Here is a 14,137-nt window from a genome sequence, read left to right as displayed (position 1 = left end):
GAGGCGTACGAGCATGTGAGCTGCTTGCGTCGTGATGTAGAATGACCTCTGGCACTGACCCGCTTGGTGTTCTCTTCACTCGTCCGAGTCTGTTCTATACCTTTTTCTCCTTTTGTATTATGTGACGTGAAATAAAAGTTGTTTGTTTTTTTTAAAGTAAGAGGGAAGGCAGGGCGGTTGGTTTCCATTGCCCTGGGGCGGTTGGACAGGATCTCCAGCTGACCAGGTGCCGACACCTGGAAACACAGCACGGAACACAAGGGCATTTAATGGCCCCGCGTGTTTCGTGTCGTCATCGCCGCGGAAAGACGCATCTCGGTCGCTGAAGTCGGTATTCTGCTGCCACCTCAGACACGGGACGCGGGTGGAAACTCCTCCCCCGCGCGCTCAGCAGGTGCGAAGAGCTTTGATCACTGATCACGGGGGGGTTGAGTCGATACGCGTTAGATCGATGCGGCGAGTCAATGAAAGGACAGGAAACTCCGAAAAGATTCAGGAGTTTTTATTGCTTGATGTAGAAGCCGTGTAAGACTTTTTGAGGTATAGCGCCGAGACAGAGGGCGTCTCTCGAGAAGAGTAGGGGTGTTACACCCTGGCCTTTACCCCTCATGGCCTCCTAATAACCCCCCCTCTCTGAACTGGCTTCATCCCTCTGCTCTCCTCCCCACTGAGAGCTGGTGTGTGTGAGAGGACTGGAGCATCATCCAGGTGGGGCTGCACACTGGTGGGGGTAGTGGGATTCCCCCTGACCTGGGAAGAGCTCTATACAAGTGTAAGGGTGATTATTATTATTATTATTATACAGTAACAGACTCTCTTACTGTGGTATAATAAAGTACACTTTTGTATTGGAGCACCAGTCATGGCCTCCTAATAATCCTCATCTATTAACTGGCTTCATCACTCTGCACACTGGTGGGGGTAGTGGGATTCCCCATTGCCTGTAAAGAGCTCTGAGTGGAGGGTCCAGAAAAGTGCTATATAAGGAATTACAAATTCCTCTCCGCTAAAAAATGCACAGAACTCCTCCTGGAGTGCTCACACGCACAGGGGGTGGTTTCCAATAAATGCCTGCAGCACTGCATATACTGGAACCTGTGTAAAGGTCAGGCAAGAGCATTTAAAACTGAGAACAGGAGGCTCTACTGTACACAGAGGGCGGTGGGGGAGTGGAACAAGCTGCTCAGCCCTGTTGTTGGAACCAATACCCTGGCTTCTCTCCAGACACAGCTGGGTGAGCTCCTCCAGTCAGGACAGGAGGCTCTTCTTTACACAGAGGGTGGTGGGAGAGTGGAACAAGCCGCCCAGCCCTGTTGTTGGAGCCGATAACCCGGCTTCTCTCCAGACACAGCTGGATGAGATCCTGAGATTAACTACCAACCACCAAACCAGCTGATCTCTCGTTTATAACTTACAGTGATTGTTAGAACGTAAGTAGACACAGACAGGTCAAAGACATACCTAGACACCAATACACCAGGTATAAAAACTGCATACATACAAGTTGCATAATCTTTAAACACAACTACTTAAAAAAACACTTTATTTTTTATTTATCCAGCTTTTCAGTACAGAGTTGACTGTTTAATTAATTTCACTATTATTTATATTTTCATTAATATCATAATCAGTGTTTGTTGCCCATGAACAGCTGGGATTTAATATACAGGATATAACTGTAACTTTGTGCCCCTTCACACTCAGACCCGCCCCCCAACGGTACACTACTACTACCCAGGATCCCCTAATCCAGCCCTGCGTCCGTTTCCGTCTTCCAATAGTGTACTGGTGTGTGTCAGCAATCAGCATCACCGCGTTTATAGTCCTGTCCAGTGTGTATCCACGGCAGTCCAGTCAGGGTGTAAGCCAGGGTGTACTTGCGACTGTGCAGTCGGGGTGTAAGCCAGGGTGTACTCGCGACTGTGCAGTCGGGGTGTAAGCCAGGGTGCATCCACAACCCTCCGGTCAGGGTATAAATGAGGGTGCATCCACAACCCTCCAGTCAAGGTGCAAGTCAAGGTGTACTCACGACCGTGCAGTCAGGGTGTAAGTCAGGGTGTATCCACAACAGTGCAGTTGGGTTTGTAATTCAGGGTGTACCCACGACAGTGCAGTGGGGTGTAAATGAGGGTGTACCCACGACAGTGCAGTCGGGTGTAATTCAGGGTGTACCCACGGCAGTGCAGTCGGGGTGTAATTCAGGGTGTACCCACGGCAGTGCAGTCGGGGTGTAATTCAGGGTGTACCCACGACAGTGCAGTGGGGGTGTAAATGAAGGTGTACCCACGACAGTGCAGTGGGGGTGTAAATGAAGGTGTACCCACGACAGTGCAGTCGGGTTTGTAATTCAGGGTGTACCCACGACCGTGCAGTCGGGTGTAAATGAGGGTGTACCCACGACCGTGCAGTCGGGGTGTAAGTCAGGGTGTACCCACGACCGTGCAGTCGGGGTGTAAGTCAGGGTGTACCCACGACCGTGCAGTCGGGGTGTAAGTCAGGGTGTATCCACAACAGTGCAGTGGGGTTGTAATTCAGGGTGTACCCACGACAGTGCAGTCGGGTGTAAATGAGGGTGTACCCACGACCGTGCAGTCGGGGTGTAAATGAAGGTGTACCCACGACAGTGCAGTCGGGGTGTAAATGAGGGTGTACCCACGGCAGTGCAGTGGGGGTGTAATTCAGGGTGTACCCACGGCAGTGCAGTGGGGGTGTAATTCAGGGTGTATCCACGGCAGTGCAGTGGGGGTGTAAATGAGAGTGTACCCACGACCGTGCAGTCGGGGTGTAAATGAGGGTGTACCCACGACCGTGCAGTCGGGGTGTAAATGAGAGTGTACCCACGACCGTGCAGTCGGGGTTGAATTCAGGGTGTATCCATGCCAGTCCAGTCGGGGTGTAATTCAGGGTGTATCCATGCCAGTCCAGTCAGGGTGTAATTCAGGGTGTATCCACGACAGTGCAGTCGGGGTGTAATTCAGGGTGTATCCATGCCAGTCCAGTCGGGGTGTAATTCAGGGTGTATCCACGACCGTGCAGTCGGGGTGTAATTCAGGGTGTATCCATGCCAGTCCAGTCGGGGTGTAATTCAGGGTGTATCCACGACAGTGCAGTCGGGGTGTAATTCAGGGTGTATCCATGCCAGTCCAGTCGGGGTGTAATTCAGGGTGTACCCACGACAGTGCAGTCGGGGTGTAATTCAGGGTGTATCCACGACAGTCCAGTCAGCGTACGCCAGTGTATCCACGACAGTCCAGTCAGCGTGTACATCAGGGTGTATCCACGACAGTCCAGTCAGCGTCCGTCAGTGTCTCCACGACAGTCCAGTCAGCCTGTACTAACAGCGGTCCAGTCGGGAGTCTCGGCGTTACTTGAGGCAGCGCTCAAAGTAAGTGGCCCCCACATAGCCACCCCGCAGGGACCTCTGGACGTTCTGCTCAAACAGCCGGCGATTCGTCTGCAGGACCTCCGCTGCCTCCTTGTTGAGGGGGTCCTCTGGATTGGGCTCCTGCACAATTGAAACGGAGTCAGTTTAAACACACGCAAACTCCCCACTGGGGCAGGCTGCTGCAGGGTCATTATTAACAGAGACTGCCTCCACACTGACTATACTACTGTCAATACAGTGTACTGAATACTATCCAGTGAAGAGAGTACTACCTCTCTTTACTGAGGAGGCCCTATAGAGACACTATTCACAACCTCTCTTTACTGAGGGGGCCCTATAGAGACACTATTCACAACCTCTCTTTACTGAGGGGACCCTATAGAGACACTATTCACGACCCCTCTTTACTGAGGAGGCCCTATAGAGACACTATTCACCACCCCTCTTTACTGAGGGGGCCCTATAGAGACACTATTCACAACCTCTCTTTACTGAGGGGGCCCTATAGAGACACTATTCACAACCTCTCTTTACTGAGGGGGCCCTATAGAGACACTATTCACAACCTCTCTTTACTGAGGGGGCCCTATAGAGACACTATTCACAACCTCTCTTTACTGAGGGGGCCCTATAGAGACACTATTCACAACCTCTCTTTACTGAGGGGGCCCTATAGAGACACTATTCACAACCTCTCTTTACTGAGGAGGCCCTATAGAGACACTATTCACAACCTCTCTTTACTGAGGAGGCCCTATAGAGACACTATTCACAACCTCTCTTTACTGAGGGGACCCTATAGAGACACTATTCACGACCCCTCTTTACTGAGGAGGCCCTATAGAGACACTATTCACCACCCCTCTTTACTGAGGAGGCCCTATAGAGACACTATTCACAACCTCTCTTTACTGAGGGGGCCCTATAGAGACACTATTCACAACCTCTCTTTACTGAGGAGGCCCTATAGAGACACTATTCACCACCCCTCTTTACTGAGGAGGCCCTATAGAGACACTATTCACAACCTCTCTTTACTGAGGAGGCCCTATAGAGAGACTATTCACAACCCCTCTTTACTGAGGAGGCCCTATAGAGACACTATTCACAACCTCTCTTTACTGAGGAGGCCCTATAGAGACACTATTCACAACCTCTCTTTACTGAGGGGACCCTATAGAGACACTATTCACGACCCCTCTTTACTGAGGAGGCCCTATAGAGACACTATTCACCACCCCTCTTTACTGAGGAGGCCCTATAGAGACACTATTCACAACCTCTCTTTACTGAGGAGGCCCTATAGAGACACTATTCACAACCTCTCTTTACTGAGGGGACCCTATAGAGACACTATTCACGACCCCTCTTTACTGAGGAGGCCCTATAGAGACACTATTCACCACCCCTCTTTACTGAGGAGGCCCTATAGAGACACTATTCACAACCTCTCTTTACTGAGGGGGCCCTATAGAGACACTATTCACGACCCCTCTTTACTGAGGAGGCCCTATAGAGACACTATTCACCACCCCTCTTTACTGAGGAGGCCCTATAGAGACACTATTCACAACCTCTCTTTACTGAGGGGGCCCTATAGAGACACTATTCACAACCTCTCTTTACTGAGGAGGCCCTATAGAGACACTATTCACCACCCCTCTTTACTGAGGAGGCCCTATAGAGACACTATTCACAACCTCTCTTTACTGAGGAGGCCCTATAGAGAGACTATTCACAACCCCTCTTTACTGAGGAGGCCCTATAGAGAGACTATTCACAACCCCTCTTTACTGAGGAGGCCCTATAGAGACACTATTCACAACCTCTCTTTACTGAGGAGGCCCTATAGAGACACTATTCACAACCTCTCTTTACTGAGGAGGCCCTACAGAGACACTATTCACAACCTCTCTTTACTGAGGAGGCCCTATAGAGACACTATTCACCACCCCTCTTTACTGAGGGGGCCCTATAGAGACACTATTCACAACCCTCTTTACTGAGGAGGCCCTATAGAGACACTATTCACAACCTCTCTTTACTGAGGAGGCCCTACAGAGACACTATTCACAACCTCTCTTTACTGAGGAGGCCCTATAGAGACACTATTCACCACCCCTCTTTACTGAGGGGGCCCTATAGAGACACTATTCACAACCTCTCTTTACTGAGGAGGCCCTATAGAGACACTATTCACAACCTCTCTTTACTGAGGGGGCCCTATAGAGACACTATTCACAACCCCTCTTTACTGAGGGGGCCCTATAGAGACACTATTCACAACCTCTCTTTACTGAGGAGGCCCTACAGAGACACTATTCACAACCTCTCTTTACTGAGGAGGCCCTACAGAGACACTATTCACCACCCCTCTTTACTGAGGGGGCCCTATAGAGACACTATTCACCACCCCTCTTTACTGAGGAGGCCCTATAGAGGCACTATTCACAACCTCTCTTTACTGAGGAGGCCCTATAGAGACACTATTCACAACCCCTCTTTACTGAGGAGGCCCTATAGAGACACTATTCACAACCCCTCTTTACTGAGGAGGCCCTATAGAGACACTATTCACAACCCCTCTTTACTGAGGAGGCCCTATAGAGACACTATTCACAACCCCTCTTTACTGAGGAGGCCCTATAGAGACACTATTCACAACCTCTCTTTACTGAGGAGGCCCTATAGAGACACTATTCACAACCTCTCTTTACTGAGGAGGCCCTATAGAGACACTATTCACAACCTGTCTACTGAGGGGGCCCTATAGAGACACTATTCACCACCCCTCTTTACTGAGGGGGCCCTATAGAGACACTATTCACCACCCCTCTTTACTGAGGGGGCCCTATAGAGACACTATTCACCACCCCTCTTTACTGAGGGGGCCCTATAGAGACACTATTCACAACCTCTCTTTACTGAGGAGGCCCTACAGAGACACTATTCACAACCTCTCTTTACTGAGGAGGCCCTATAGAGACACTATTCACCACCCCTCTTTACTGAGGAGGCCCTACAGAGACACTATTCACAACCCCTCTTTACTGAGGAGGCCCTATAGAGACACTATTCACAACCTCTCTTTACTGAGGATGCCCTATAGAGACACTATTCACAACCTCTCTTTACTGAGGAGGCCCTATAGAGACACTATTCACAACCTCTCTTTACTGAGGGGGCCCTATAGAGGCACTATTCACCACCCCTCTTTACTGAGGGGACCCTATAGAGACACTATTCACAACCTCTCTTTACTGAGGAGGCCCTATAGAGACACTATTCACAACCCCTCTTTACTGAGGAGGCCCTATAGAGACACTATTCACCACCCCTCTTTACTGAGGGGACCCTATAGAGACACTATTCACAACCTCTCTTTACTGAGGAGGCCCTATAGAGACACTATTCACAACCTCTCTTTACTGAGGAGGCCCTATAGAGACACTATTCACAACCCCTCTTTACTGAGGAGGCCCTATAGAGACACTATTCACAACCTCTCTTTACTGAGGAGGCCCTATAGAGACACTATTCACAACCCCTCTTTACTGAGGAGGCCCTATAGAGACACTATTCACAACCCCTCTTTACTGAGGAGGCCCTATAGAGACACTATTCACAACCTCTCTTTACTGAGGAGGCCCTATAGAGACACTATTCACAACCTCTCTTTACTGAGGAGGCCCTATAGAGACACTATTCACAACCTCTCTTTACTGAGGAGGCCCTATAGAGAGACTATTCACAACCCCTCTTTACTGAGGGGGCCCTATAGAGACACTATTCACAACCTCTCTTTACTGAGGGGACCCTATAGAGACACTATTCACAACCCCTCTTTACTGAGGGGGCCCTATAGAGACACTATTCACAACCCCTCTTTACTGAGGGGGCCCTATAGAGACACTATTCACAACCTCTCTTTACTGAGGGGACCCTATAGAGACACTATTCACAACCCTCTTTACTGAGGGGGCCCTATAGAGACACTATTCACAACCATCTTTACTGAGGGGGCCCTATAGAGACACTATTCACAACCTGTCTACTGAGGGGGCCCTATAGAGACACTATTCACAACCTCTCTTTACTGAGGGGACCCTATAGAGACACTATTCACAACCTGTCTACTGAGGAGGCCCTATAGAGACACTATTCACCACCCCTCTTTACTGAGGAGGCCCTATAGAGACACTATTCACAACCTGTCTACTGAGGAGGCCCTATAGAGACACTATTCACAACCTGTCTACTGAGGGGGCCCTATAGAGACACTATTCACCACCCCTCTTTACTGAGGAGGCCCTATAGAGACACTATTCACGACCCCTCTTTACTGAGGAGGCCCTATAGAGACACTATTCACAACCTCTCTTTACTGAGGAGGCCCTATAGAGACACTATTCACAACCCCTCTTTACTGAGGAGGCCCTATAGAAAGACTATTCACCACCCCTCTTTACTGAGGAGGCCCTATAGAGACACTATTCACAACCCCTCTTTACTGAGGGGGCCCTATAGAGACACTATTCACAACCTCTCTTTACTGAGGGGACCCTATAGAGACACTATTCACCACCCCTCTTTACTGAGGGGGCCCTATAGAGGCACTATTGTATAGTGTGGGGGGGGTTTCAGCTGGGATCCAAGCACCCCCAGGCCTTCTGACCCCCCCCAGGCCTGGAGCTGCGAAGAGCAGGAGCACCTCTCTACTCACCAGAAACAGATACTGTAATCCGTAGATAATGGAGTTTACCGTCAACACTGGCTTCCAGTCCTCCCTGAGAAAGAGAGAGAGAGATGAGTGTCAACAGGGGGGACCCCGAGTGGAGCGCGACCGCACCCCGCCCTGAGCGCGGCCCCCCCTACCTCAGGATGTTCAGACAGACGTTGCCCTCCAGGTCGATGTTGGGGTGGTACACCATCGTTTCACACTTCACTTTTGGGGGGTCGTGGGGGTATCCCTGTCCCACCTGCCCGGGTCAGAGGTTAAATTGGAAAGTGACTCTCAAATTCTCAGCCAGACCGGGACAAACCCCCCCCCCCAAAGATAGAGAGAACCGCACACAGATGGGACGATCGCAGAAGAGCAGAAACGCCACAGAGGAAGGGAACAGAGTGGGACTAGCAGGCAGACAGGTCCAGGCAGACCCAAACGCATTAAAACAAGCCGAGAGTCTCACCTTGAAGCTGAAGACAAACCTGCCGCCTTTGTAGAAACCCTGAAAGGAGAGGACGAGGCAAGGTCAGATCCGGAGAGCAGGACAGCGGGGAGGGGGGCGTCTGTGGGATTCAGGCACGGGCCGAGCCGGAATGACGTCTGGCTGAAGCGGACCCGCCGAACCAGCATCGCCCGGCTCTGTACCGCAGCCTCGCCGGCCCCTCTCCACACAAGCTCACACACTCTCTCTCTCGCTTAAAAACAAATGCTCCGTGCCCAGGAGAAGAGAAAGAGACGGTGCTTTCCCCCACCCCCCCAGAAGATGCAGTTAAATGTGATCACAGCCCAGCGACAATGTTGGTCGTGTCTTGGCTGATTTTACCCCCTTTTCCTCCTGTGCAACTCTGCCTCACAGGGATGTAACAGGATAACGACAGTTTACCGCACAGTCAGGGCTAAACTGACCGCCAATTAGGTCTACTTCCAAATAATACATACAAGCACTCCGAAGGATTTTGTGAGCAATACTGTACGCTGGTGTTTGAAGAACAGGCCACATGAAGGCACCAGTGTATATCTGTTTTGTAAAAGTCCCCAGTCATTGATCGAGGTTACTGTGACTTGTGGCAGGCAGCCCTCAGACGTGAACGCAAGAAAGGGGGCAAACGAGAGGCATTCTGGCCCGTTGGGTAGTTCACGGCATTTCGACCGGAGGATCTCGGCCAGCTGTTTCTTTACACAGAGGGTGGTGGGAGGGTGCAACGGTGGCAGAACAAGCTGGTTGAAACCGATGTCCTGGTTTCTTTCAAGACACAGCTGGAGGAGATTCTCCAGTCGGGACAGTAGCCAGTTCTTTACAAAAGAAGTGGAGGGAGGGTGGAACAAGCCGAACAAACCGCGCGATAAGACCCTTGATTTGATTAGCTATTAACTACCAGCGAAACCAGATGGGGCTGAATGGTCCCTCTAATTTACTTTACACGGGGGGGGGGTGGGAGTGGGGAACGAGCTGCCCAGCCACGTTGTTGAAGCCGATACCCCGGCTTCTCTCCAGACACAGCTGGGTGAGCTCCTCCAGTCAGGACGGGGGGGGGCTTCTTTACATCAAGAGTGGTGGGGGTGGGGAACAAGCTGCCGAGCCCTGTTGCTGAAGCCGATACCCCGGCTTCTCTCGTTCGCAGCTGGATGAGATCCGGGGATCAATTAACTACCAGCGACCCGGACGGGACTACCAGGCCGGACCGCCGCCTCGCGCCTGCGACCCGTCTTTGCCGCCACGGCGTCAAAGGGGATTACGGAGCGAGACGGGGCGGGGGGGGAAGGGGGGGGGCGTAAAAAAAAAAATCCCAAGGCAGGGGGGCAATCAGTGAGCACGAAAAACAAAATCCACATCAAACGGACAAACAAACTCGGAGAGTCGAGGAAGGAGGCCGACAGGCCGGCTCGCTCACCTCGTCGGGAGAGATGACGAGCTTGAAATTCAGCAGGTCGTCCTGGTCCGGGAACACGATCTCGCACGTCTTCGGGAGGTTGAGCTCATTGATATCTGTGGGAAGACGGGGGGGACGGGGGGGGGGGGGGGTCCCCGATCCTGTGGTTATCCTGCGGGCGTGCCGGTGAGCGGCGTGGAACTCGTCGAATTAAGAAGGACCCTCCCCACCGACCGCCGAAACCACGTTGATGAGGGCAGGTGGACCCCTAGCCCCCCCCCACCCCACACACCTCTGCCACCAGGCTCGTCGCTTCAGCTAATCCTTAATCGGACCAATTAACGGGGCAGTTCGATCAGAACCTCTGGTGGGCTTTTCTTCTCCTTTGAGAAGCCACCTTTAAAAGGCGCTATATATATATATAAAATGAAGTTTTGCTACCACTGCTACTACTTAAAGGCCTCAAGGCTGGAGATGAAGTTACTAATGAAGCACGACAGCGGAAAGGCCACCCTAACACCTCCAGAACCTGAAGGCAACTGAGGAGTTCGCCTTACACCTATTACTCAGTCCATCAAGAGCTCAGGTGGAGGGGGAGCCAGCGGGTACTGGGGTCCCCCAAGACCGGGACTGGGAACCCCTGGGCTACAAGAGCCCCATCTTCGTGGTTCTGAGCAAAGGAGACCCGCGAGGTCGGGATGGGATTCGAAAAACCTTCCCAACACCCAAGGGTCACCCCCGAACCGGAACCCCAGGGACGAGACCCCCCGAGATCGACTAAGGGGAGTCCCCCCCACCCGCCCCAATATCCAACCCGAGGAGGCTCCAGTGGGAACGTTGGGGTCCTCAATCCGAAATTAACCCCCTTCCCCTGCTAGCGCTCCACGGCGCCCAATGCGAATCACATCCCAGTTTGGCAGCGAGACAGATTGTCCCCAGGGCCGCCCCCTGCTCTCTCTTCGTGTACCCCCCCGGGCACTGGAGGGACTGTAACCCTAACCCCCCCAAACGCAGACACCGGCCGAGTCGCCCCCAGCGCAGGGCGGGAGTGACACCAGGGCAGACGGCAGCCCTGCGGGACAAGGGACAAACGACAAAGTAAATCAGAATCAAGTCCTGACACTCATACAGCGCCTGTCTGGACCCTCCACTCCGAGCTCTTCCCAGGTCAGGGGGAATCCCACTACCCCCACCAGTGTGCAGCCCCACCTGGATGATGCTCCAGTCCTCTCCCACACACCAGCTCTCAGTGGGGAGGAGAGCAGAGGGATGGAGCCAGTTCAGAGAGGGGGGTTATTAGGAGGCCATGAGGGGTAAAGGCCAGGGGGGGAATTTGGCCAGGACACTGGGGTAACACCCCTACTCTTGTCGAGAGACACCCTGGGATTTTTAATGACCACAGAGAGTCAGGACCTCGGTTTTGTCTCATCCGAAGGACTTCGCCTGTTTACAGTCTAGTGTCCCCGTCACTATACTGGCGCATGAGGACCCACACAGACCGCAGGGTGAGCGCCAGTACTCTCACCACACCACCGACCAGCAGGGAGAGGGAGAACAGAGTGACGAAGCCAGTTCACACCAACCCCCCTATTTTGGGGTCAGTTATTCTGTAACCCCCCCCCGTGTGGCAGGTGACCTTTTCTCTCTCCAGTGTATACAAACCTCAGCAGCACCTGTTCCCACACAGCTATACAGTCACCACGCGAAACAACAAAACCAGGAGAAGCCAACCTCACCCTGCACAAGAAGCAAGAACGCTAAAAAAAAGACATGCGGGGTGAGGGTCAGGGCTGCTTGGCTTTTAAAAAAGTTTTTTGTGTGTGTGTGTGCGTGCAGACGAGTCAGTCTAAACGCATGAAACCCCGCGGCTGGGTGACGCAGCGAGAGCGAAAGCCGGCGGGACTCCGCGCCTGTGCGCGGCCGCCACTGGAGGACCCCGGACCCGGCCTGGCTCCCCTACTCGAGACCGGGGCTTCGCGCTCTCGGGGAACGGAGTCGCCCCAGCCAGGCCGCGGGGAGGAGGAGGAGGAGGGGGGCCTCGCCTCCCCTCCCCTCAAAACAAGCGGAGTTCCCCCCCAGTTCCCCCCCTCCCCCGAGCCCACCCGTCCCCCCCCCGGTGGGTGCGCACCTTTCTGGATGCGCAGCTGGGCCGCGCTGGCCTTCTTGCCCCCGGCTCCGGCCCGGTTGCCCCCGGCCGACTCCTCGTCCTTCTTCTGCTGCTTCAGCGAGAACAACTTGATCATCTTGCCCGCGGAGGTGGAGGAGGAGCCCCGTGTCGCTCCTGCTCTTGCGGCTGCCGGCGGTTCTGGTTCCGGGGGGGGGGGGGAGGAGGAAGAGGAGGAGGAGGAGGAGGAGGAGGAAGGGGAGGCGGTGGTAGTTTTGGGTCGCCTGTGATCAAATTCTTTCACTTAGCTTCGTTTCGGGTTATGGGGGTCAGGAGGAGGAGGAGGAGGAGGTGGAGGGGGTTGGCAGAAAGCAGGACCCTTCTCTCCCTCCTCGTCTCTCCGGCAACGTGGGGGCTCCCCCCCTTCCGTGAGCCGCCTGGAAAATTGCGGGGTGCCGGGACACAGCGCACCCCCTCCAGAAGAAAATACCCCCCCCCCCCCCCCCAACAGAGGCAGGAGGGATCTCAGGCGGCGGGCACTGCCGGTTTTTTTTTTTGGATTTTGTTGGCGGGCGTCGGGGCAGGGCTCGGATCCGAGGCCTGGCCTGGCCTGGGCTGCGCTGGGCTGGGCTGGGCTCCGGCAGCCGGTGTCGGCGAAAGCCGGCAGGAAGAAGACGCCGTACTTGATGGGCGAGGGGGAGAGAAACAGAGAAGAGAGGTTGCTGTGGGGGGGGGGGACAGCAGATAGAAGGTTATGAAAACGAACGAATTGGCTTTTATTTACCTTCTCCCCCCTGCGCCAACAAACCTTTTTATCTCCCTTCTGCTTCTCCGCTGCGCCGTCTTGAGTCCCCGGACTCGGATCAAGCCCCCCAACGTCTTCTCTCCCTTGGCTTTTTTTTTTTCGCTTGCAATCGAAACCCTCCGAAACTCGGCAGTTTTAAATCATTTATCTCTACCTATCTACCTCTCTATATATCCGCCGGGGGTGGGGGAGGGCAGTCCTTCCTCAATCGCCGGCTGTTATCCAGACTCCACGGGTGAGGGGTGAGAGGGAGACACGCAGTCGGGCGTGCTGTCGCGTCTTCTCTCCTCCACGCTGGTGGTAATTATTATTATTATTATTATTGTTGTTGTTGCGTTGCTGTTGTTGCTAGCGCTCCAAGTGCAGAGATCAGGGTAGGAGGGGAGAGGAGGGGAGAGGGAAACCGCATCCCCGCTAGCTCTGTCTCCGTCCCATCTTCGTCCCGCAAAGCCAGAGGCGACGTTGACGGACGGGCGGGCGGAGGCGAGTTCAGTCTTCCTGGCAAAACCCCCCCCCCGCGGTTTTAATGGCGAGAAAGGCTATTTTTGTTAAAGTATATTTAATTTTTAAAAAAAAAATTATTATTATTTTTTTTTTTTACAAAACTACAGGCTGACGGTTTTGCAGCAGCGGCGGTTACCACACACACACACAAAAAAAAAAACAACAAAACGCAGACCCGAGCAAAGCCGGCTGTAGAGTCAAGATCCCCGCCGTGTTCGCCTCCGAGACGGACACGGGGATGGATACCGTCTTCTTCTTCCACTAGTCTGGTGAAGAATAACACTCAAACGTCTGTATTTGTTTTCCCCCCTTCCCCTGTTTTTTTTTTTTTCTTCCCCACCGCAAAAGACACGATCGGCCGGACTCAAACCAGAGACAACTAGGCCCCTCTTCTCCGCGCACTGCAGCCTGGGACACGCCGCGCGGCCTCGGCGTGTGACGTCACGGGGCGGGCTGCGTCACCCGCCGTCCGGCGCCGCACTGCGCAGGTGCCCGGGCGCCGTGGCTAGAGAGAAAGTCATTGTAATAGGCGCGCAAGTAAATGAACAATAAGAAGAAGAACTGCTTACACTCCACTCAAAAGCGCTGTACAGGTAATGGGGAATCCCACAACCACCACCAGTGTGCAGAATCCACCTATGTAGGTCATATTTTCCTGTAGCCAGTCGCTGGTGCCAACATATTTCTGTAGTTATGGGTGTTAGTACTAAGTTTTGGGTTTTCCCATAGGGCACAGAAATAA

At 53.2% G+C, this 14,137-nt stretch overlaps 1 protein-coding gene across 2 annotated transcripts; it reads right to left on the bottom strand.

The window, feature by feature from the left end:
- Nucleotides 1-1,526: 1,526 nt before the first annotated feature.
- ube2m (ubiquitin conjugating enzyme E2 M) lies at nucleotides 1,527-13,812 on the bottom strand. 2 transcript variants are annotated; one of them, XM_088922716.1, is made up of 7 exons: nucleotides 12,871-13,812; nucleotides 12,111-12,768; nucleotides 10,004-10,098; nucleotides 8,575-8,613; nucleotides 8,261-8,364; nucleotides 8,109-8,172; nucleotides 1,527-3,505 (listed from the first exon to the last, which is right to left on the bottom strand). In XM_088922716.1, the coding sequence occupies exons 2-7, from the start codon at nucleotides 12,223-12,225 to the stop codon at nucleotides 3,365-3,367; spliced, it is 558 nt and encodes a 185-aa protein (XP_088778842.1). In that variant the 5' UTR covers nucleotides 12,226-12,768; nucleotides 12,871-13,812; the 3' UTR covers nucleotides 1,527-3,364. The 2 variants fall into 2 exon arrangements, with proteins under 2 accessions (XP_088778842.1, XP_088778843.1); XM_088922717.1 differs by having other exon boundaries at nucleotides 12,895-13,803.
- Between the last annotated feature and the right edge of the window lie 325 nt (nucleotides 13,813-14,137).

This window comes from Atractosteus spatula, chromosome 8 (genome assembly GCF_055471065.1).
Source record: "Atractosteus spatula isolate fAtrSpa1 chromosome 8, fAtrSpa1.hap1, whole genome shotgun sequence".
In the NCBI taxonomy this organism is placed as follows: Eukaryota; Metazoa; Chordata; class Actinopteri; order Semionotiformes; family Lepisosteidae; genus Atractosteus; species Atractosteus spatula.
Note: the sequence above shows the minus strand (reverse complement) of the source record. Positions and strands in the feature narration are given on the sequence as shown.

Coding starts and splice junctions, on each gene's coding strand:
- ube2m (XM_088922716.1), bottom strand. CDS start 12,225: ATGATCAAGTTGTTCTCGCTGAAGCAGCAGAAGAAGGACGAGGAGTCG. Junction 10,099..12,110: donor CCAGCTGCGCATCCAGAAAG/GTGCGCACCCAC, acceptor GTCTTCCCACAG/ATATCAATGAGCTCAACCTC. Junction 8,614..10,003: donor TCGTCATCTCTCCCGACGAG/GTGAGCGAGCCG, acceptor CTCTCCTTTCAG/GGTTTCTACAAAGGCGGCAG.